This window comes from Mustela nivalis (assembly GCF_964662115.1).
Source record: "Mustela nivalis genome assembly, chromosome: 2".
Lineage (NCBI taxonomy): Eukaryota > Metazoa > Chordata > Mammalia > Carnivora > Mustelidae > Mustela > Mustela nivalis.
This window is the reverse complement of record NC_139021.1, coordinates 114,360,352-114,384,355: the sequence shown is the minus strand read 5'-3', so window position 1 is coordinate 114,384,355 and position 24,004 is coordinate 114,360,352. Positions and strand designations below refer to the sequence as shown.

At 44.5% G+C, this 24,004-nt stretch overlaps 1 protein-coding gene across 4 annotated transcripts in view; it reads right to left on the bottom strand.

Moving 5' to 3' along the window:
* ASAH2 (N-acylsphingosine amidohydrolase 2) overlaps nucleotides 1–24,004 on the bottom strand; it is a 94,717-nt gene that overhangs the window by 51,537 nt on the left and 19,176 nt on the right. Inside the window, exons 1-6 of one of the 4 annotated variants that reach the window (XM_082721087.1) lie at nucleotides 16,273–16,365; nucleotides 13,546–13,677; nucleotides 10,558–10,763; nucleotides 9,008–9,157; nucleotides 2,043–2,219; nucleotides 503–630 (exon numbers count right to left, since the gene is read on the bottom strand). In XM_082721087.1, the coding sequence (XP_082577213.1) occupies nucleotides 503–630; nucleotides 2,043–2,219; nucleotides 9,008–9,157; nucleotides 10,558–10,763; nucleotides 13,546–13,672 (788 nt within the window). In that variant the 5' untranslated portion in view covers nucleotides 13,673–13,677; nucleotides 16,273–16,365. Of the gene's footprint in view, nucleotides 1–502; nucleotides 631–2,042; nucleotides 2,220–2,319; nucleotides 2,344–9,007; nucleotides 9,158–10,557; nucleotides 10,764–13,545; nucleotides 13,678–13,817; nucleotides 13,827–16,272; nucleotides 16,366–24,004 lie in introns of those variants that run through there. The other 3 variants (XM_082721088.1, XM_082721086.1, XM_082721089.1) reach the window with 3 other exon arrangements.

The window sequence follows — 24,004 nt, the reverse complement described above, 5'->3', positions numbered from 1 at the left end:
TTTCATTCCAGTTTCTTTATCCTTTTAGGTCCTTTCTCTTGCCACAGTCTCCTGGACGAAGATGATTTCTTCTGAATGACATAATAAAAGGAGCTATTCATTAATTTAACAAATATACGTTGCGCACACTTTTATTTCCACTTTACAGAAGAGGCTGAGAGCCCATAGATTAGGAACAAGTAAATAACCAAAGGTCACACGGTTAGGAAAAGATTACGCTGAGATAAGACCCGAGTCGTGCCCGATTTCAAAGCCGGTGGTCCTTTCGACATTGATATTGATACCTGCCCTCCCCCAACAGCCAGCAAAGCACCGAGACTTGTGTGCAGGTACTGACTTGGTATTTCTGCCACTCTTAGAGTTTCTAAGCATGCTTCAAATTTATCTTAGTTGTAATACTCCTTCAGGATCTTTCCCCATTCCTTGAGGAACAACTGTGTTCTTAGATTTTGTGACCGACGGCTAAAGGAAACACATAATCTGATTCCAATCATCCCCTCACCTGGCTCGCTCTGACTCGGGATTCTGAAGGTAGGAAGAAGGGCTTCGGTTGATCTGGGCACCTTCCACAATTCCTTTGTTGATAAAGATTTTGCCTGGTTTCATATTTCTGTGCGCCATCTCGATGCTCTGTGGGTTAAAGAGAGAGAGTGCAAGTGAGTTGTGAATTTAGAAATCCTGGTGGGGTACGGACTTAGTCAATACAAAGAGAAGGGTGCTGTGGACAGTTTTCTTGGTCTCCAAGCTGCCCCAGCTAGGGAGGGTTGGTCACTCTGGGGGTGCGCAGTTGGCCTCAGGGCTGAGACACAGAATTGCTGGGAACTCAGGAGCTCGCGCCGATGGGAACCCGAGTGTCTTGGGGCGCCCGTGTTAGGCACCGTCCTCAGGTTCAGGAGGCCAAACAGGGAGCGACTCCCCCAGCACTGGCCCAGAATTGGTAACATGTAGGCGTTTCCCCTCCATACCTACTCCATCCACCCCACTCTCTGAGGCAAAGTGTTTTGGAACTTTTCTAACTCAAAACCACAATAAGCAATATATTCTTCATCACAGCTTAATATCCCTCAACATGTGTGTCCTAAAACAGACATCCACAAGATGAACTGCATCCTTATGATGTGTTTGGCACCATGATACTCTCTGATCTGATCTCTGATCTCAGGTCGTATTGCAACCCACGAAATTGATTTCACGCAGCCAGTCATGAACTGCGGGGCAGACTCTAGAAAACATTGCTGTAAAGACATGTCTGGGGGCGCCTGGATGGCTCAGTGAGTTCAGCGTCCACCTTCGGCTCAGGTGATTGATTGCAGGGTCCTGGGATCAAGTCCCACATTGGGCTCCCTGCTCTGCTTTTCCCTCTACCCATTCCCCCCTGCTCATGATCTCTCTCCCTTTCTCTCTCTCTCTCATACTCTCACTCTCTCAATTAAATAAATAAAATCTTAAAAAAAAAAAAGACCTGTCTGCTTTTGCCGACTAGATTGCCAGGCTTAGAGAGTAGCTTCCTGAGAAAAAGTAGAGAGAGACTACATTTCAAAGGCGAAAGCGTGAGGAGCACACTAGAAAGGCTCCTGTGTGAGAGCTGGGGAGAGAGGAGAAAGAGGCACCCAAGCCAGCAACAGCAGGGGGTCTGGGCGTTCTGGGAGCATCATGTCATCTGCAGCGACCATTGAGGATGTGGGTAAGCACTGAGGGTGGAAATAGGATCCCCCGTCATGCTGTCTGGGAAATAGGAGGCAAGATTACAATTACTCGTAATTACTTTAGGTTCCTTGATGGGCTCCTTTTCGTGTGACTTAGCACAGAGAACAGACCGCATGGGGCCCTCTGCGTTACGAAGGTTATGACCATCCCTTTAGACAACGGCATGAGGCTTCCTGCAGAGAACTGTCCTGTCTCCATCGGTCGGTGCCTGGGAGACCAGAAGCTACACAGGAGTCAGGAACCGGGACGAGGTAGGAGCAAAGATGCGCAGCCCGAGGTCCTAGAAGGACTCTCTCCGTATCACAGCACACCACTCCCACACCCTCTGTGCCTACCTTCACAATGCCAGTGACCATGTATTCAAAAGTTCGATTGCTGAACCCTTCGCTGGCGATGACAAATACAGTGTACTGGAAAAACCCCGCTGGCCCCGAGTGAGTGTGAGTGCCGCTCAGGACGACATTGTCCCTTCTGTACAGGGAGCCGTATTTACTCTGCAGTCTGTTCAGGACCTACAGGAGAAAAGAAAACAAAACATTAGAACTAAGAAGAGGGATAACAGAACAGCTCACTATGGAAAAGGCTCGGGAGAGGCTCATCGCCAGTCCCTACCAATGACATCCCTGGCGGGAGGCCCTTCCCTCTAGGGGGGAGCACGTTGCCATGGTAACAACGTCAACACCAAGGGTCCCTGCCCTGGCAGAAGTTTCATGGCTCCTCGCTCTGTGCAAGCACCGGGTTGGGTATCACACACATTACGTTGTTTTAGAATCTTTGTAACAACCCCAACAAGTAGGTATTTTTAAACTTCCAGCTGAGAACACGGAAGCGTCCAGAAGATAAATACCGTGCCCACTGCTCTCATAAGGAGCAGGGCCACAATCCAGATCTGTGTCTCGAAAGAAAGAGTGCACTTTCCTATTCATTATTCCACATGTAGTGTTAGCGTCCAAGCACTGGTCTGAGCACTAGGGATAGGTGAGGTTCCTACCCTGACCAAGCTTTTTTTCTTAATGGGAGAGAAACGAGCAAACAGAGAAGTGTGTCTTATTACATTAGATCATGCAGGGGTGAGTGCCGTGAGGAAACATGTTTCTGGGAAGGGAAAGAGAGAGTGACGGGTGTCAGCGAGGAAAACTACCTTTCAAAGACGTTATCTTCCATCAGAGGCTTAAAATGAAGAGCCTGAGCTGGTCAGGCAATGCACAGGGAGAAGTGAACAGAGCATGAACGGAGTATGTCCAGGCCTCTTTACTGCCTCCTGGCCCAAAATGAAGAACTCCACACCAGACACATGGGGTCACACCTACTGGTCTGAGGGAAGCTGGCTGCCATGATGTAAGGACACCCCAGCAGCCCTGTGGGGACACCCTGTGTGGAAAGGAACCCTCTCGTCAGCACCAGCTTGCCGACCCCTCAGACCCTTTGACCCTTCACCTCAGGAAGCCTTCCAACACCCGCAGCCTCAGGCAGCCCGGGAGTCCCACCTCACGACACAGCAGGACGGTGTGGGACGGCTGTTCTCACCTCAGTTGGAATCACCCAGCCTGGCCCCCTGGGATTCCGGAGCCACAGAAAGGACAGGACGAGTGTGGGTTTAGGCCCCTGAGTTTTCCAGATGACTCATTGTGGAGCAGGAGATAATGCACACAGAGAGACCGGGGAGTGCGCACTGAACCCATCAGCCCATGAACATCTCATCATGTGTGATAACGTGTGCTTATGGGGCATAGACACATCGAGAAAATGACAGAGAGAAATCGCTAATGGTGTCGGGCACCTGTTTCTGACTCTGCTTTCATCAGCTCCAATCTGAAAGTTGGTATTATCGTGGCTTCCCTGGGAAAGATGTTCTGACTTTTTTTAGGCCAAAAATCATTAAAATGATCTCACGGAGCACCTGTCAGTTCAGTGTCCAACTCTTGGTTTCGGCTCAGGTCATGATCTCAGGGTCCTGAGTTCGAGCCTCTGGTTGGGCTCCACACTCAGCAGGGAGTCTGCTTGAAGATTTTCTCCCTCTGCCCCTGCCCCTGTGCACTCACTTTCTCTCAAATAAATAAACAAATTTTTTTTTTTAAGTGTCAAACCCAAACCAACCTTCTTCGACGTAGGACACTATCACCTAATACCAGGCACAGTGATGAAATCTCCCCTCTGGCAGGGACGGTGAATACCACTTACTTGCGGACCCAGTTCTACTTACTGGTAGCTGCTCTCAGACGCAATGTGTTGAGAAGGATTCTGAATCCAAATCTGGCTTAGCAAAACAAGAAGGTCTTTTCTGACTCGCAATCCTGTCTACCTCGAGAATGGCACAGACGGCGGTGTGCTGAGAAGCTGTCACACAGACAGAAATGAAAGCACCCCCCTTCGAATTGTTCACCAGTTTCTGAAGTATAAATACCCCCACCACAGTCCATTTCAAGCTACCAAAATCTAACAACAAGCTTAGCAAGTTCCTGAACATTTAACAGTCAGCCCTCTTGAGCTGGTCCAAGCCAGTTCCAACAACACCCCGGAACAAAAGGGCATGGCGGCATCTTTGATACTATATACCCAACACACATAAACGCATTCATCTAACCTCTTCTGTTTTAGGTGAAGAGTTACACACCCTCATCTACCCGTGTGGCCACTGAATGACAAAGACCTTACGACCCATCCTGCCTTGTGAACCAATCCAGGCCCCAAACACTGATTGCTAGGTTATTGCAAGCCAATGTGGAGAGGAAATAGGACATGACCAGACTAACTCTCTCTGACCAAGTAGCCCACATTCTCCATCCCAAGAAGTTTCCATGTTGCTTCTATGGAACCTAACTCCAGCCCACATGTTTCGTCGCTCTTTTACCTTCTTCCACAGAGTGATGACGACACTCACAAGGAAGAAGTGTCTGTTGGGAGCGGGTGGAAAGGTCACTGAGGGGGTACCACAAAACTCACTACAAGCCTGGTACTACACCCATTTTTATTCCCAGAGAACTATGATGTTAGGATTATAGAAGTCAGTGTACATCTCCTTATTCTCTCAGGAATCAAGCCTTTAAGCAGATGGAAATTATGGCTCTCAGGGTGCCTGGGTGGTTCACTGGGTTAAGCCTCTGCCTTTAGCTCAGGTCATGATCTCAGGGTCCTGGGATCAAGCCCCACATCAAACTCTCTGCTCAGTGGGGAGCCTGGCTCCCTCTCTCTCTGCCTGCCTCTCTGCCTACTTGTGATCTCTCTCTCTGTTAAATAAATAAATAAAATCTTTTTAAAAAGAGAAATTATGGCTCTCATGTTTAAAAAAAAAAAAAAAAAGACTACAAACAGCTCACAGCCATTGCATCCTAAACTACACTCTCCAATATGAAGTCCAACACATGGGACTTCAAGAAGAAGGGAAGAAAAACTCAATCAATCATCTAATGACAATGCCTGCGGGTAACCATTATAATTAGTAAGTTCCCTACCTCAGGAGAGGAGAGGGTTTGAACAGAGTGAAGAAGTTGCCCAAGGGTCTACAGATTACCCCTCTGTGTTCAGTTTCCTAATACCGATACACCTGAGTTCCTGCCATGGAAAGATCTGGCAAGCCGCTCTGTTCTCCTGTCCTGCCTCACTGCGCAGGGATCTTCCCGCGCCTTCATTCCATGCTGGAAATTTCATCAATCCTTACAGCTGAGACTGAGAAGCTGCCTAAAACCAGATGTTCTAAAGCAGCCTAAGAGCACCTGTTTCACTACGTTTATTTTTCACACCTGACCTTGGGTTCATCTGGGTGAGAGAAGTGGGTTCATTGTAAGGCCTTCCCGGTTGGGTCTCAGACTGCACGGGGAAGTAGAAATCAGAAGAGCTGGACAAACGCTGGGTGGACTGCTGACTTCACAGCCTCTGCAAACCAACTGTCCACCTTTGGATACCACCCCCAAAAGTCCATCTCTGAGTCTCCTGTTTCTTCTCATGACCCCACCGTTTCCCTGTGAGAAGCACGGCCGACGCTCCGGGAAAGCAGGAAGCGTAGTGGTAGCGAGTGTGGGTGCTGACGTCCAGAGGCTGTGGGTGTACCCTGCCCAGCCACTTCCTAGCTGGCTGCTTGTGCACGGGTCACTCGATCCCCTGCAGCTCACTTTCCCAATCCGTCCAATGACATAATGATAGCACCTCCCTCCTTCGGATGTTTGGAGGATTAAATCCATTCATACATATGAAGTAATCAGTGTGTGACTCATCGTGGGGACCACGCCAGTGTTAGCTTTTATTTCTACTCACTCCCGAATCTCACTAGCATTTAATGTGACCTCCTACTGCCATGGAGTCTCGCAGCCACCCATTGATTTAAGACCTTTGTGCCAGCCTCACGTGGCATAGGAGAAACTTCCAGCCAGAGTTGATATCCTTCCTGCCACCCGAGTTTCCCTTTCTAGTTCGCTCATCCTTCCGACGCACCAGAGAGCTCCCACGGGTTCCATCTCCTGCGTTTGAAACACGGAGCATGATTGCCAGTTTCCCACATGGACCCTCACCGGTACAGCCTTGGCATTCATGGAACCAAACTGCCAATCTGTGTCCTCACCTCCTGCCCCAGTCTGGCATCAAACATCCCTGATGCATCATCCTGGAGCAAAATTGGGTTCGTGTTACTCCTCCACTCAGAAGTTTTCAAAGAATCCCCAGTGCTTACCGGAGTCAAAATAAGCTGGCATCCCAGGTCCTCTACAATTATGAGCAGCATACCTTCCAGGTGTATTCCCCATTACGTGCCCACATGTGTCCTAATGGCAGCAATCCCTGTCCCTTCCAAAGACAGTCTACATTCCTCCCTGTGTCTCCATGTTGTCACACCGTCTCTCCATTTGATAGCTCTCTCTCCCCATGTTAGCCATTTAAAATCCTTCCCATTCAGATAAAGAAGATGTGGTGTACATATATACATATGTATATAATATATACAATATTCCATTATATATATGGCATAATACACCATTAGATACATATATATATACATCATATATTGCATTATATATAAAATATTCCATAAGAAAATGCAATCTTGCCATCAGCAACAACACGGACAGATCTAGAAGGAATAATGCTCAGTGGAATGAGTCAGTCAGAGAAAGAGGAGTACCACATGAGTTCATTCATGGATGAAATGGAAGAAACAAAACAAACACACACTGGGGAAAAAAAAGGACAAACCAAAAAACAGACCTAACTATAGAGAGCAAACAGAGAGTTTCCACAGCGGGAGGGGTGACCTAGGCCAAGGCCACGCGCAGCCCGCTCGCTATGGTGCACACTGAGTCATGTGCAGAGCTGTGGAAGCACTGTATTTTTACTCCTGAAAATAATATAACAATACTGTTAACTATTCTGGAATTGAAATAAAATAAAATCCTGCCCATTCACGTGTCATGTCCGTCATGAGATTATTCCCTGCTTCCCAGTCCCCTTGTGGTGGTTTTAAACCATTGTGTGTCCACAAGTCCCTTGCCAGCCCTCCCTTTTGGAGGGGACACTTTGCTTTCTTTCCCCTCCCTCGGTGTGACTTGGTGACTTACTTCCAATGGACAGAATGGGCTAGAAGTGCAACTTCTGACCCAGGTTAAGAGTAGCACTGTGACTTCCCCCCTGAGGTAGTGACTCTGGGGAGAGCAGCTGCTCTGGGCTGTGATGATGCAGAAAGTGGGGAATAGAGGCCTTTGGCCGGCAGCCATGCAAGGGAATCAACTTAGAGGTGGATTAGTCAAGGCTTCCAATGACTGCAGCCTTTGTCAACACCTTGATTCCAAGACACCCTAAGCCAGAACCACACATCTAAGCCAGTCCTGATTTCCCGACCAAGAAAAGGTGCGATTATGTCTATTGTTTTAAGCCATTGTATTCTGGGGCTATTTGTTACTCAGTAATAGATAACGAACACACCACCCTACGTTACTCCAATGAGTTACAGAGAGTGTTTTCTACTACGGCCCTTCCTTCTCTCCACAACTAGGTAGTGAGCTCATAGGAAATGTGGATTACAACTCAGGTTATGTGCTCCCTAAGTGACCAGCAAAGTACCGTGCAAAAAGCAGGTGGTCAAAGCATTTTTTTCCTCCACATTAATAGAATAATGTCACTTTTAAGAACCCACCCATGAGGGCTCTGTGGTACCAGGCATACGTGTGTTCAAAACCCAGCTCTACCATTCGCTGACTGTGTGAATTTGGGAAAGTTCCTCGTCTCTTCTAAGACTCCATTATTTTATCCATAAAGTGGGGATAACAAAAACACATCTCATAGTTTTGTTGTAAGTGTAGGAGTGGGGAGAACTTGTGGCCCCCTGCTCCTTGGGTGTCAATGATGGGGGAGGCAACATTGGAGAAATGCTCCAAGGCCTCCCTTGTCATCTTTGTTACTGGCCGCTTCATGACACAGGAGGAACATTGTTTAAGAGAGGCTAACAGAATGTGACCCCGAATAGTGACATTTAATGCTCACTTTCCTGGGTGCTCCGGACTCCCTTCTTGGTCACCTTCATCGGTATGGGAGCAGACATTGAAAGAGCACGTTCTCTTCCTGTGACCTGATCCCATGCAGACAATACAACTGTGTCAAGGCCAAGAACCTGGCTTAGAAAAATAGAGCTGGAAGGCCATACCCATCACCCTATGTATCCCTCTCCCTCTGCGCATCTTACTGCTGCCTGCCCAGAACCCACGGGCACCTTCTGCTAAACCCAACCTTCTCCACAGATGGGGTAATATGGTCTCAATTCTGGGACAATCACAAAAGAGCCCACCGTTGCCTACAATAGAGCTTAAAGAGTAAGAAAGCTAACATTGTATTCTTTTTACAACTTGTTACGGAAATTTTAAAACACGTACAAAAATCATCGGAATCGCATAATGAGACCCCCATCTCCCTCTCACCCAACTCCAGCCATTTATGGCCAACCTCATTTCAATGTTGTATATTACTTCTCATCTGGCCTCTTGCATCTCAATTGTCTAAAAACTTGAGGGAAGGAATACTGAGTTGGAGTCGGAGCTCTCTGACTTCTAACAAGGAGGGTTAAATAAGAGAATGGATGTGAAGGTTGCCTCAAACATAATAAGCTTGCAAAACACAGTAACAGCGATGATGAGCCGTCATTGTCAAGTTTGCAAGTTTGACCAAGGTGGCGGAGACCGGAATTGTTCACAGGCCGATTGTCCGAAGGCTTCCGCAGAGTAGAAACTCACCGGATGAGAAGCCAGGAGGGCTTAGCTCCTGTTACATCCACTCAGAGCTTTTCTTTTAAACATGTCCTTTCGTCATCACCTCAGCCACTTACCTCCAGCCTGAGGCGTTGGGATACCATGCCTATGTCGACGCTGACAAACACCATTCGATTTAACCCATCTGGCTCTGCGATGACGAAAGCTCGACTGTACAGCCTGGTGAGGATGCCGCGTGCGTTCTGGCCAGTCTTACTGTAGCCCATCTAGAGAGGAAGAGAGAGGTCAGAGCTGCTCTGCCTCACTCCCCCACCACCAGAGCCAGGTACAACCACACAGGATGAGACCACTTAGGAAAGATGAAGTACAACACAGTCCACGGGACACTGTGATTCTGCCTGGCATAATAATATGTGTTTTCAAGAATAAAGCCAACACCGTAAGGGAGACTTTACTCTTCTGTGTGGGAAAATGCAAAGTAACCATCAGTTTGGCAAGAGACATTCATAGGCCTATGGGCAAGGAAGGGGTTGGCTTGGCTCTGGAATTCTGTTACCATGTCAGCAACCTTCCAGGGTTTTCAATTCTTTTCTCCTGCCTGAGATACTACGGAAGGAAGTAGTTCCCCTACCATCATCCTACATTCCCAGAATGTCCTGAAGACTGAAGGTTCCCTTCCTTTGGCTGTTTGGTGTGTGATGTTCTTTCTTTCTTTTTCTTAAGAAAATGGTTTCATTGTGATTAAATAGTCTTCACTGAGGGTACCTCATGCTGGCTCTTACCTTGTTGGCCATCCCTCAGTTAAGTCAGTCCAAGTGTACCCATCGCAAACCCCCCTTCTCACCACGTCCTAAAGCCTACCCATGAAGTCTTCAGCACGCTCCCTCTACTGCTTGCTTTACCCCTCACAGGAGTAGTGGCACCTCGGGCTCTCATTCCAGAGCTATTTCTCAGAACAGACAATGGGAAACAACTCCTAGAATCTAAAGATTATTGGGTAGGAACGAGAAAAAGTCTCATCAAACAACGCCATGTTCTGTCTTCCTAGGGAAGCTGTGAATGAATACACCCATCATCACAATCAAGAAATTGCAGTCCAGCAGCCAAAAGGCCACACCAGACCCACAGAAGCCTTTTCCTTGGCTTACGCAGTGCTGGCCCACCCTAGGTTTCCAGTTTGAACTAGAGTTGCCTTTATTTCCCAACTGAGAGGTTTCGATCCTTAGTCTCTGATCCAGAGGTGACCCGCTTCTCTTGAAAAACCTTTAAGATAGTGCAGCCCTACATGGCAACAATTGCTAAAGCCATGCACTTTTCAGCTGTACCCCCCCACTTCCCACTGCCCCCCAAACTGAGGATTCACTAGACACTTATCCGCTTACACTGGCCTGCTTCCGTCATCTGTGGTGCCCCGTGGTATGTGAATTTGCCAGCCCTGCCCCTGCCATTCATAAAAAAATGGCCAGTCAACTTTACAAAGGAGATGCCATTGAACACATGGCCCCTCGTTATAGTACAATATTCGCAGTGTTAGACGGCAGTGACGTCAATGAAAAATTGAGAAGAAGAAGATGATGATGATGATGAAATTATCTGGAATAAGTATAGGATGCAAGGAATATTGTTACCTGTTTCATCCTCCCTGAGGAGCCCATGATTGACCTACCAAGTTGATATCTGCTACTTGTCCCGTGCAGTCGGCTCGCCCAACACCAATATGGTAGCCACTGAAGTTCTGGAAGAGAGGAGGCTCTGGAGTGCTAACCACGGGAGGGGCCTGCGTGATCGTAGCGCCATTGGTGTGTGCCGGGCCTTGACTGGCTGTGGAGCCCACGGTGGTCGGGGAGCTCTGGGTGGATGGGAAACCTGAATCTGAATTTAAGGGATAACGTCTCAGTCTACTTACTTATTGGCATCAATTAGAACACATAGTTTGAGGTTCCTAAGGAAAAAATCTATATATTCTCTTATATTTAAAATATATGGTAAAGGGGAGCCTGGGTGTCTCAGTGGGTTAAGCATCTGAGCCTTTGGCTCAGATCATGATCTCAGCATCCTGGGATCGAGCACCACGTCGGGCTCCCTGCTCGGCTGGGAGTCTGCTTCTCCCTCTCCCTCAGCCGCTACTCCCACCCCACTCATGCTCTCCCACAAATAAATAAATAAAATGTTTAAAAAAAAATAAAAACACAAACTAAAATATATGGTAAGGCATATCTCAGGGACTTTTTGTAGATAATAATCCTAAGGAGGGTCTTTCTCTTGAACTGGAGATCCTTCTGACTAATAATCAAAGCCTGAGTTAAACGTCCTTCCACTTCTCATCACAAGCCATTCCTCATCAAACGCACGGCTCTGTACTCACTCGCCCTGCTCTTCTCCTCCAGCCAAACAAACCAGGTGCCAGGTTCCTGGCGCACAGCCTGCTAAACCAGGGACTGGTCTCCACCCTTCTCTCCATCCAGAGACCTTCCTCCTCTTTGCTCCACCAACCAATCCCCGCAGATCCCTTCTGAGTTGGTTTGTTTCCGTCACACTCTGAGGCAGTCCAACCCTTGTGTCCAGAGATGCCATCCCCACTATCTCTATGCTGCCCCCTCTTCTCTGTTCTCAAGTCTTTTATTTGGAATGCCCACTAGACCACTGTCTGTTCGGCATAGAGCCACCTTATTTTACTCCTATCACCATCTGCGTATGTGCATATACACACACATGTCCTATGTGACCACACACACACACACACACACACACACACACAGTATCAAGGGAGGCAGAATGCACAGAGACTACACGAGCAAGTACCAGAACCAAATAGCCTGGGTCTGAAAACTAATTCTACCACCTACTAGCTGAGCAAGTCACTTACCCTGTTCTACCCCATTTATTCCCATCTATAAAATAGAGGTGGTAATACTCTACTCCTGAGGGTTGTTTTGAACAATAAATTTAGAATAATTGCCGGCATATAGCTTTGGTTCTATTTATATACTGAGATATGTTACCTATGCTTGTTATTTGCTTGTTTGTTTCCACCCCAGACAACAGCCAGGGTGGCCAAGGCGACAGAAGCCACAGAAGTCACAGGCATGAGTGCTAGGAAAGTACTTAGTCAAGAGACTGGCTGCTGACTCCCCCGAGATCCTAGAGTTGGGGGACTCTCATCTCTTCAGTTTTACATATAATAAAACCGAAGCCCAGAGAAGTGATGGAACTACAATTTCAGGGACAATACGAGATGAAGCCAGTGCCCAGCTCAGGTCCTCTGACTCAGGGTCTGATGCTCTCTCATGCATATTCGATATGAAGTTAGAATCTGTATTTTCTCAACCACAAGCCTCCATCTTCTACAAGACATCAATTATCACAAGGAAGGAGGCAGGCTCTTTTTCCTTATTGATACCCATGTAGGAACAGGGTGCCAGCCAAAGGCAAACCATGTCCAATGGCCAAGGACGATTCCTTTGGGACCTCAGAGTCTCGGGTTCTATATCTGGAAAATGGTACTAAGACCAGCACCTACATTTATAGAAGTTTTATGAGAATTAAGGAGGAAAAGGAAGTAGGCTCTTGACCATAGTGCTTGACACAAAGCAACCACTCAACAAACAGCAGCTCCTACTATGAGCATAGTTAACATAATTGTTGATCACCCCGTGAATCTTAGCCTCTGGATTCTCCAAGTTTAAGAGCTAAAACTAAGGAAGTCCTATGGTTGCTTTCCTTTCTAGCAGTCCATGCCCGTACTCTGCATACTGCTGGAGCAGAGGATCTCTGTTCCTCTGCAGGAAATGCAAAGCACAGGGTCATGGTAGAGAATATACTGGAAGGAAGAGGCCAAAAGAGAGAGTAAAAAATATTGGGCTCCTTCTCTGTTTGGTCTAAAGCCAGCTCTCCCTTTACTTCGGTCAAAGTGTTCAACCCCCGCCTTTCTTCTCTACTTACTTACCAGTGTATGACCCACCACCGAAGTAGGGATCATCAAAGACTCAGGGGCCCAATATTGCCTGTAATGTAGCCTACATTGTTTTCCAAAACTAAATTAATTCCCAACATTAATACATCAGGAGAAGCCTAAATCATCCATTCCAGCTTCTCTTGAAAACTCTGGAGATCTGCATTCATGTGACACAATGACAACTACCCATTCCACCCGCATCCCCACAGCACTTCATTTACAGAACTTGAGTGGCCCTCCTAAGAAGTTGAGTTCAACGCTCCCTTCTCTAAAGTTTTTCACAGATTCATTAATACCCAGTGCGCCTGTCATTTTCCTTTTTTCCGCAAGAGGAGATGATGTCTGAGAAAAGGCAAAGAGAAAGAGAGAAGGCTTGGGGCAAATGCTCACATTACTGGGCCTTGAAGAATTCTGAACTGGGCTTAGGTCAATGGAAAAGTGAGAGATGAAAAAATGCATGTCATAATGCCTGTCAACTGGCTATTTGTGGACAAAGGTAAGCTTGATAAAAATTGCTATTGATGCACAAAGGGCAATTAATGTAACAGTTAGATGGCCACGCCAGCTGCTTACGTACACATTGAACTGCCCTGTTATCAGCATTATCAGCAGACACTGTTCTTTGCCTTGGCATCCCCGGTAATCAAGAAATTTCCCACAGGCTAGGAAGAGCATCCAAGAGAGCCCATGACAACTTGCCTTTGTGATTTTCGATGGTCCCACTGGTGATAAACAGAAGGCTGAGAAGGGCTACTGTGATAGCGGTCATCAACACGAGGAGGAAGATCAGGAACGTCTCTAGCATGGAGAAAGTGCGTTTGGCCATCTCTCCTGAGAAAAAGCAGAAATGGAAGAGGCAGAAAAAGACAGAATCACAAATTAAAACTTATATGCTTTGAGCTGCCCAAGCCTTAGATGTCTTAGTTCTTCCATCTGAATAGACTACACCAGGAATGGCAAGCACAGCATACCTGCCACTGCTTCCCTAGCCCAAGGTAGGGCAGACAAGACCAATCAATCACAGCACTCTTTGGTGAACTCACATGTGGTTTCCAAAGCCTTCTTGGCACAGTGCTCATTCTAAAAGCCACCACCTATCATTTGGCATTAGCATCTAAGCCAAAATCTATGTGTACTCCTTGGCTGCATCATACCGCTTTCATTTATGGTGGTGATGTTATCTGTACACAGGTTGAGTTTGGAGCACTCCCATCAATAGAGATGATTGCCCTTGATTAGGGCTGTCCTCTGTTGTCATGGCCTAAGAAAGACTACCTTGTCTATAAGGAAGTGAAACTCACAATTTTGACCTTGAAACTCTATTTGCTAATCTCCAGTTAATACCTAATAGAAAACAATATGGAAGAGGGAATGGCATTTCTGGTCTCAAGCCAGGCATTAAGAAAATCTCCCTCATCTGTCATCAGAAGGATCCCACACTTTCTGCAAACCCTGTCAAAGGATGGGGACAAAGACAATGTCCCTGTGCTCTACAAAAGCAGAAAGCGTCCTTACAGACTCCTTAAGCTATTTTGGGAGTAGGAGTTGTTGTCACTCAGCAAGACTATAGAAGCTAAAAATCCACTTAATATAGCAGGAGAAGGCATAATATGGCAGTTAAAAGTTGGATTCTGCCTTCTGACTCCAGCGTCCAAATCTCACAGCTGACGCTTACTGGGCGACTTTGGGAAATCCTTCCCAACCCCAAGACTGCCCATCTGTAAGTAGGAATGTGATCATGACAACAATTTTAGTCCCCATCTTAGAGAGTTCTTATAAAAATGAGATGAGAGTAATAATTCTTTCATCCCATAGAACACAGTAGGTGTTGAACATGTTTGCATTTATCATTAGGTTGCAAAACAGCAGACTCTGCTCCTCACTGTCCTCAAAGGGAGTTTATATGAAGCGAGCATTAAAGAATTATTGGAATCACAGGTAGGAACTTCAGAGCCCATTTTCTTAACCTTACTGCAGGAAGCCAGAACAATGAGATGGAATTAGAGTCCCAGGACTTGCCTGCAAAGGGGATAATACACAGCTTAGATGTTACTGTCCCCAAGAGTTACAAATTTGTTACAAGAAAGTGTGCTTAGCCCAGCTCAATGTTTCATTTCAACTTGATTTAGTTGACAAAATTGAAGAGCTCACAGTTCATCTGTAAAAAAGAGTCTACATTTACTAATCTAAACCCTCAAGTTTTCTCCCCAAATCTCTGATAATCCATGGCAACATTGAGTCAGCCTTCCTACGTGCCAGGAGTTTGGTAGAACTTCATTGCTGCTCTTCCTTGAGATGGGGTATGCGTTCTCCCATCCACCACCGACTCTTCCCAGCGGACCCTTTCCATCTTTTCCACTACCTGGTCTTTGCAGATAGATTATTTTGCAATCGCTAGACTAGAGTTTAAAAAGTGGTCTAGCAGCAAACATTTCAGAGGCAGGACTGAACTGGAAGGGATCAAAGAGACTGGCCCATCTTTCCAAACTTCTTGGATAGTAGGAGGATTTCCTCATCCATTTACCACCCCCATGATCACTCTCACCACCACCATCAGGGACAATTTCAAGTTTAAGGCCAAACAAATTAGTTCTGATCTTGGTCCCAACATCCACCATCAGCCCCCCAGGAGTCAGGAGACCCATCTAAGATATGCCTCTGAAACTTTGATGATCCAAGTAAGCTTACTAGTCCTGTCCCAATAGAACAACTAAACATGGCTGACCAACAGGGGGAATTGCCAACCCCAGAGCGTCCACACACACATTGTGTGTGTAAATGTGACCTCGTGGTAGGAGTCTACGCAACAAACAGACATGGTTCAAAATCATACTGTTCTTTTTATTTCTTTCTTCTTTTGCAAGTTTTATTCTATTGAACTGATGACCACCACCAGCCTTTTACACAAGTCAATAAGACACTTGATTTAACATTAGCGTGTCCGGCTCGAACTCAGATTTCAATGATATACTTCACGGGATTCACTGCTCTGTTGCCAGAATTACTGCCAATGTTTTTACTCCTCTTTTTTAACCACTTAGCACTATTTATTTTCCAATGATGACTATAATCTGAAGTCAGATGTGAAAGCAAATGCCTTGTCTGCCTTCAGAATGCACCACGGAGAGCTGAGCTAATGGTTGTAAAAGATTTGACACTTCCCACTGGTTCTCACTTCTTCTGGCACAATTCTGCAAGTTCAGTGATGAGGCTCTGTGACACCACAGCAAGCCACTTGCCACATCTCTACCACGCTGAGGTCTCAGTTTTTCGAGACTGTGAGAGTAAAAGGTGATAATTTCGTAAAATGGGTTTTCAAGGCTAAGAAAATGGAGGGAAGCTTTTGGGATTTCATAAGGACCTCTAAGACAGAGAGATGATTCAAGATCCCTCCCTCCCTCTCCAGGACCATATAGGTACTCTTACCTGATTCAGCCAATCAAAAGAAATCCTGCATCCCAGTAAAGCAAGTGATAATCCAGAATCTCGTTTCTTCCCCCTTTCCTGTCGCTCAGCCTAGATTCCTCAGCACATTCTAAAACCTACTGAGGAAAAATGTTCACTGTCATCCCCAGGAGAGTAGAGTTCTCATTAGCATACCATTGTGGACTTGGTGCAGGATGAGATTAAAGTGTGATGATAACAAGAACCTTCTAGCAAACTCCACCCTGGGATGGACTGATACTGAGGTAGAGAAGATCTGCTGGACTAAAGGTCATGGATTTCAGCCTTTACATGCCTCTCCAGCACAGCAAGTTCCATGCAAGGTCTATTGACTGGGTCACCAGAAAAGAGCACCTGCTTTATTTCCCACTGGCCACTCAACAAGTGACCAAGAGGGACCGATGATGCGTGCTGGACATTAGTGTGGACTCTGGCTCACACTGAGCTATGTGCGCAATGCATACACTAATTTCAGATAAGAAAAGTGATTTTTAACTCTCAGGTTTTTGTACATAAAAAGAACACGAAGTTTTAGATGAACTAAGAAGGCAAATAATGAGTGTACAATAAGGCAAGAACGCTGTGCAACCATGAAGTAATTTAATGACCTGAGAAAATTACTGTATTAAGATAAAAATATATGTTTATAAAAAATAAAAAATTATATTAAAAAAAATTACTGTATTAAGTTACTTTAAGCTTAAAAGACATTATAATCTAATTTTTTTAAAGTAGAATTTATTTATATGTGTGTGGTGATAAAAACTGTAAGAAATAACAGCAGGGACACCTGGGTAGCTCAGTCAGTTAAGCATGATCCCAGGGTCCTGGGATTGAGTCCCTACATCAGGCTCCTTGCTTAGCAGAGAGACTGCTTTTAGTTCTGCCTGATGTTCTCCCTGCTTGTGCTTGCTCTCTTGCACTCTCTCTCTCTATGACAAATAAATAAATAAAATCTTAAAAAAAAAGAAAAGAAAAGAAAGAAATCACAGCAAAATGTTAAGAAGTAATCTGGTAAGATTATGAGTTTTGTTTTCATCTTTTTGAGTCTTGGTACTTTCTATAAGAGCCTTGTGCATTTTTGTAAGGGGGGGGAAGATAAAATGTTTTACCCTCTCTTGAAGAATGTATACTGTATAACAGCATGACATTAAATAGTGGCACACAAGAGACAAAAAGAGGAAGAAATAGGCCAAACTACTCCCCTCCAAACACCACTTTTTTCCCTACTAAATCCAAGCTGTCCTGGAAGAAGTTTGAAGAACACATAGGGCACTTTATTCTTGCAGGCTTAAGAGAGACCAGCCTCCAAAGTCCACTGGAAGTATTAGATCTATAAGTGCCTCCCAATAGTGCATTCAATAATGTAGCTTAGCTACTTCTCTGTGACACAGCGGGGAGCGGGTTAAATTATGGTATTAAACCAGTTTGGGTTGTTTTTTTGTTTTGTTTTGTTTTGTTTTGTTTTGTTTTTGCATGCAAAACAATTAGAATTCTTGGTGTCAAGGAGCAGAAGCCAAATCCAGCTAACTTAAGCAGAAGAGGAAAGAGAGAGAAGTAAATTCACTGAAAGGCAGCAAAAGAAGTTGAAGATCTAGGCTCTAGAAGGCCAGAGATCTGGACAGATCTAGGTGGCAGGAGTGACCATGGAAATGCTTTAGGTCTTTATGTCTCACTACTCAAGATTCAGGTCCTGAGAGACAACATCTGACTGGCCCAGCTCAGAGCATAGACATATCCTTTCCTTTGAGGAGATACTTAAACAAACCTCTCAACAAGACCAGAAGGGCAATTCTCTAGAATGAAATCCAGGCAGATAAAAACCATAGACACCCATTAATGACTTGTCATCAGACTTCCATCTCCCGCCCTTCTCCCTTACAATGGAGCCCCCCACTGTCCCCTCCATACCTCTCCACCACTCTCTGCGCCAAGAAAAGGAGCCCTGCCGTGCTCATTCTCACCAAGACTTAGCAGGTGACCTGCAGTCTAGTCCGGTAAGATCATTTTAATCAGGGCTTAGTAGATCATTTATCATTTCCCAGACAACATTTGAAGAACCATCCCTAAATACCAAGGGGTGAGAATCAAGGGACTGTCAAGCACTGGGGCAAAGCAAGTGGAGAAGTGATGTTGGGCCAAGGGGACCAGCAGTAGACTTCAGACCAGCTGGCTCCTGTAGCCAGGACCACAGGGGGCAGTGAAGAGAAGATAAAATCACTGCCAGTCGTTACATGTCTACATAGATTTGATTTCTGTCTGAATGACCCTCAGATAAATCTTGTTTGCTAGGATATGGATGACTGTCCTACTCTATGCATTACCCCAGGACATGTGCTCACACTCCATGTGCTCATACTCCACCCATACATGTGTTTGTATGAGGGAACACATACAAAACATACATGTGTTTGTATGAGGAAACACATACAAAAGGGTGACATGGCTTCCAGAACAGGAAAGGATGGTTCAAAGTGAGCGTGTTTGAGCAATTCTTACTGCAGGATGTGAGCCAAGTCTCCAGATTTCTCAATAAGTTATCTTGCCACTCACCGAAATCTTTTTTTTTTTTTAAGATTTTATTTATTTATTTGACAGAGAGAGAGTGATCACAAGTAGGCAGAGAGGCAGACAGAAAGAGAGGGGGAAGCAGGCTCCCCGCTGAGCAGAGAGCCCGATGTGGGTCTCCATCCCAGGACCCTGAGATCATGACCTTAGCTGAGGGCAGAGGTTTTAACTCACTGAGACACCCAGGCGCCCCGTTGAATAAATTACTTCTTAAAAACATACATTAGTTCATAGAGCATCCACACTTGATCTCAGCCAAAAGGCCGAGAAGCAATTGTTTCATAGATTGTGATCTCTTAATACTGTTCTTGCTAAAAGGAACAAGAGATCCTTAAAGAAATGACTGATTCTACCTCTGGGACAAGAAATACATGAATGAAACCTGCAGCATGTTTTCACACCAGGAACAAGGAGGCCAAGGTGATGATCAAGAAAATTAGAATTGTAGAAAAAGAATTAGAGGTTTCCTCTCAAAAGGCTCAACTGGGATATCAGTTGTTTTTAAAAATTGCAGCAGAGGGGCACCTGGGTGGCTTATGGGTTAAAGCCTCTGCCTTCAGCTCAGGTCATGGTCTCAGGGTCCTGGAATCGAGCCCCGTATCGGACTCTCTGCTCAGTGGGGAGCCTGCTTCCTCCTCTCTCCCTGCCTGCCTCTCTGCCTATTTGTGATCTCTGCCTGTCAAATAAATAAATAAAATCTTTTAAAAAAAATTGCAGTAGATTGACGCAAACCAAATTTGCTTAAATCTATGATATCATAATAATACTTAAAGAAAGTTCAATTACCTGTAAAAGATGCTACCTTTAAAATAATGAATTCTATTTTGCTTTTCTGAAAACTGATAAGAAAAAAGGGGGGAGATCAAGAATGTATTCTACTTTTCCTATGTAAATTTACTTTGGAAGCCAAACTATTGATGGGGGATGGTTTCACACACTTGAAATATTCCAGCCAAATAAGTTAGGAAAGAATGACAAACCAAGAAACTACATGCTTGGCAAACCCCTAGTGAAGTGATGGAGCGAGACAATGATCATGACTGGATGCTTACATAAGTCACCCGAAGATAGACAAACGAATATTGCAAGCCTTGGGGTGTTGTGTTCTCCTCAAGGCACTCTAAACTGTAGATTAAAAGAGTCTGGGAGATGTGCCCATCAATTCATGCTGTGAGACCCTCATTATTTAGAACCTGATTCAAACAAACTGGTTTTGAAAATTAGGAGATAATTATGAAAATTTGAACACTGACTAGATACTTGATGATCTTAAGGGGTTATTGTTAAAAATGTTAGCATGCTAATGGTATTGTAGTCAGAGCTTTTAAATAGTCCTTATCTTTTAGACACAGATTTTAAAGAATCTGAAACAGATTATTTTAAAAAAAGAAAGAATACCAATAGTTCAAAAATTGGATGGATGGATGGATGGATAGATACATGTATGGTTGGATAAATGGGTGAGTGATTGATAAAGGGAGAGGTAGGAAGCTAGATATATGGGAAATAAGCTTTGCTCTTTAGTATGCAAGTGGAGGGAAGAGCTGCAGTTTAAAACACTATTGGCTTTATAGAGGGCTTCTCTCAACACCCTTTCTAAACCCAGCTGGCAGGCCAACACCAGATGCTCACTTGCTTAGAGTTCAAGATGCAGCCTCAGTTCTGCCTTTCAGATGCACTAGGGTGAGAATTTGATTCAGAACTGAGCCACATGGGAAGAGACACTCTCTGTATCACACATCTGCTTTGTTGGTTGGGACTGTGGCAGCATGGCTCTGAGAAAGCAGTATGGTGGCTTCATCTAGAAGGCTATAGCCACTTCCTTATTCTAGGACCATTACCAAAGCAGCTCAGGTCTATATTTAAGTTGGAGAGTTTTTCCTGGAAGTTCAACCCCAATTCTCTGTTTTGATTTTTCACAATGATTGGGCAAGTTATCTCTATCCCCTAATAAATCCTGTTCCTCTTGAGCTAGCTGGTGTAGATTCTGTTACCTCTGAGAACCTGCCCAAGAAAAATCTCATGAAAGTGAGCACTGGACCTCCCTTTGGAGAACATATGCATTCTAATTGCTGGAAACTGTATGCTAAGCTGCCTCTGGGAACATTTTCAAAGTTAAAAGTGCTGAGCACGGGGCACCTGGGTGGGTTAAAGCCTCTGCCTTTGACTCATGGTCCTGGGATGGAGCCCCGCATTGGGCTCTCTGCTCAGCAGGGAGCCTGCTTCCTCCTTTCTCTCTCTCTGGCTGCCTCTCTGCCTACTTGTGATCTCTATATCTCTGTCAAATAAATAAATAAAATCTTTTTTAAAAAAAGTGCTGAGCAGTCTGACACAATGAATTCTTCATTAGGTCAGAAAAGAAATTAGTTTTAGGTATGCAGGGCTGCCATACTGGAACCTTACCACCTTATACGGTTTACAAAGGAAAGAAAAATCTCATTGAACCTCAAAGCAGCCCCATTATCAGATGCTATTTATAGATTCACCTTTATACTTGGCTGTGTTGAATCTCAACCTCACACCTCAAGCAATAGAAAAGAGGTCTTTTCTGTTCCATGTTGCAGAGACTGTTTTGTATTAAACCCCTTCTGCACCTGTCATACACTGAACTTGAGAATGAAACCAATGGATGTACTTCACTGCAATGAAGAGCCCAGTTTCCTTCTGGGAGGGAGGTCACAGCTCTGACCATAGTGGCAGAGCACAGGAAGAAGATGGTATGTCACAGAGTAGTACGCTGTGGCTCTCCTTCCCTGGGGGGGTTCACAAAGCTTTTGTTCCCAGAAATATTGTTCTGGTTTTCTCATAGAAAAAAATAGATACACTTTCCCAGGGCTGCAGAGTTTCTCACTTACTCAGTCTTGCCTTCAATACAAAGAGCAAAAGACAAAGGCTAAAGATTGAATATGTGGGAAGGAGTGGAATTTGGAATCTGAAGATTGAGACTTTTTTCACAGTGACCTTAATCTCTCTGTTTCATTTTCTTATTAGAAAGATAGAGACTGGGGCACCTGGGTGGCTCAGTGGATTAAGTCGCTGCCTTCGGCTCAGGTCATGATCTCAGTGTCCTGGGATCAAGCGACGTATCCTGCTTCCCCCTCTGTCTCTGCCTGCCTCTCTGCCTACCTGTGATCTCTCTCTCTGTCAAATAAAATAAATTAAAAAATTAAAAAAAAAAAGAAATATAGAGACTAACAAAAACCTACTTTGCTGCAAGGTTCACATAGACGATATTTTTTTAAAGTCCTTTGCTAACCCTACAGCATGATGTGAGTGAGTTATTATATTAATTAGGCCGAATGTGGATGCCCAAGAGTGGTGGGTTCCATGCAGTTAAACCTTACAGCACAGTTCTTTTCTTGGTGTATTCCTCTTGGGCTGTACTCATGATCTCCCCTTTAGAGTCTGACAGACTCAGCCTTGGGAAGAAGGGGTGTCTTTGCTGTTTTCAAAACATGCAGAGGGTTTGAAAGTAGATAAGAATGGAATTGAAAAATTTCCCAATTGTCCTACTGCTAGAAAACCACCGTGGATCTATATAACCTTTGCAGAGTATTTAGAAATTATTCTCTGTTATCTTTTTCCAAAACCATGGATATGGATTTATTGCATTTGACCTGCTTGCCGAACAAGTGACAAATTTGACCTGTTTGTCATACAAGATTAGGAAGGCAGATTGGGGGGAAACAGGTTGCAGTTGCATTTATCTTCATTTCAGGGACAAGGTGATCTTTTGATGTAATTCCTTCTACATAAAGCTCAGAGGCATAGCATCCCCCACCCAGCATGGTGCAACCATGGAAAAAATACCACACTGTTCACATTATAGAGATCCCAGAAGAAGAAGACAGAGGAAAGGGAGGGGGCAGAAAATTAAAGAAATAATAGCTGAAAACTTCCCAAATCCAGGGGAGGAAATCAATGTCTAGATCCAGGAAGCCCAGAGACAGACCTTCCTCTCCAAAATCAACCCAAGGAGGTCCACACCAAGACAGGGTAATCAAAATGGCAAATGTGATAAAGAAAGGATGTTAAAAGCAGCAAGAGAAAAGAAGGCAGTTACGTATAAGGGAAATCCCACTTGGTTGTCAGCAGATTTTCCAGCACTTGGCAGGCCAAAAGGGAGTGGCATGGTATATTCAAAGTGCTGAAAAGAAAAAATGTGCAGCCAAGAATACTCTATTCAGCAAGGCTGTCATTTAGAATAGAAGGAGAGATAAAGAGCTTCTCAAAAAAAAGGAACAAAGTTTCTCAGGCAAACAAAAATTAAAGTTCATGATTACTAAAGCAGCCCTATAAGAAATATTACAGGGAACACTGTGAGTGGAAAGAAAAGAACATAAGTGAGAGTATGAAAAGTAAAAAACACAAAACAGCAAAAACAAGTATTCCTATAAAAATCAGACAAGGGATTCATAAAATATAAGGATGTAAAATATGACAGCACAAACCTAAAACTCGGGGAGGACAGAAGTAAAGAATGGGTTCAAATTTAAATGACCATCAACTTAAGATAGACTGCTATCTATATGCAGAAGCTATATACAAATTTAATGGTAACCACAAATCAAAATGCAAAATCATAAATATGCAAAGAATAAAGAGAAAGAAACCGAAGTGTATCATTAAAGAACACCAACAAACCACGGAAGAAAGCAAGAGAAGGAAAGACCAGAGAAAAATGACATAAACAACCACAAAGAAATAACAAAATGGCAATAAATACATATCTATCAATAATTACTTGACTATAAATGGACTAAAACTAAAACTCTCCAATCAAAAGACAAAGGTGACAAAATGGGTTAAAAAAACAAACAAGCAAACAAACTAGACCCCATCTATAAGCTATCTACAAGAGAGTTATTTCAGACCTAAAGACACCTGCAGATTGAAAGTGAGCAGATAGAGAAACATTTATCTTGCAAAGGATTATCAAAAGAAAGCAGAAGTAGCAATACTTATATCAGACAAAACAGACCATAAAACAAAAACTGTAAGAAGAGACAAAGAAGGACACTATATAGTCATAAAGGGAACATTCCAACAAGAAGCTATAATAATTATAATTAGGTATGCCCAAGCCGGGAACACTCAAATATATAAAACAGTTAATAACAAGCATAAAGGAAATAATTGATAGTAA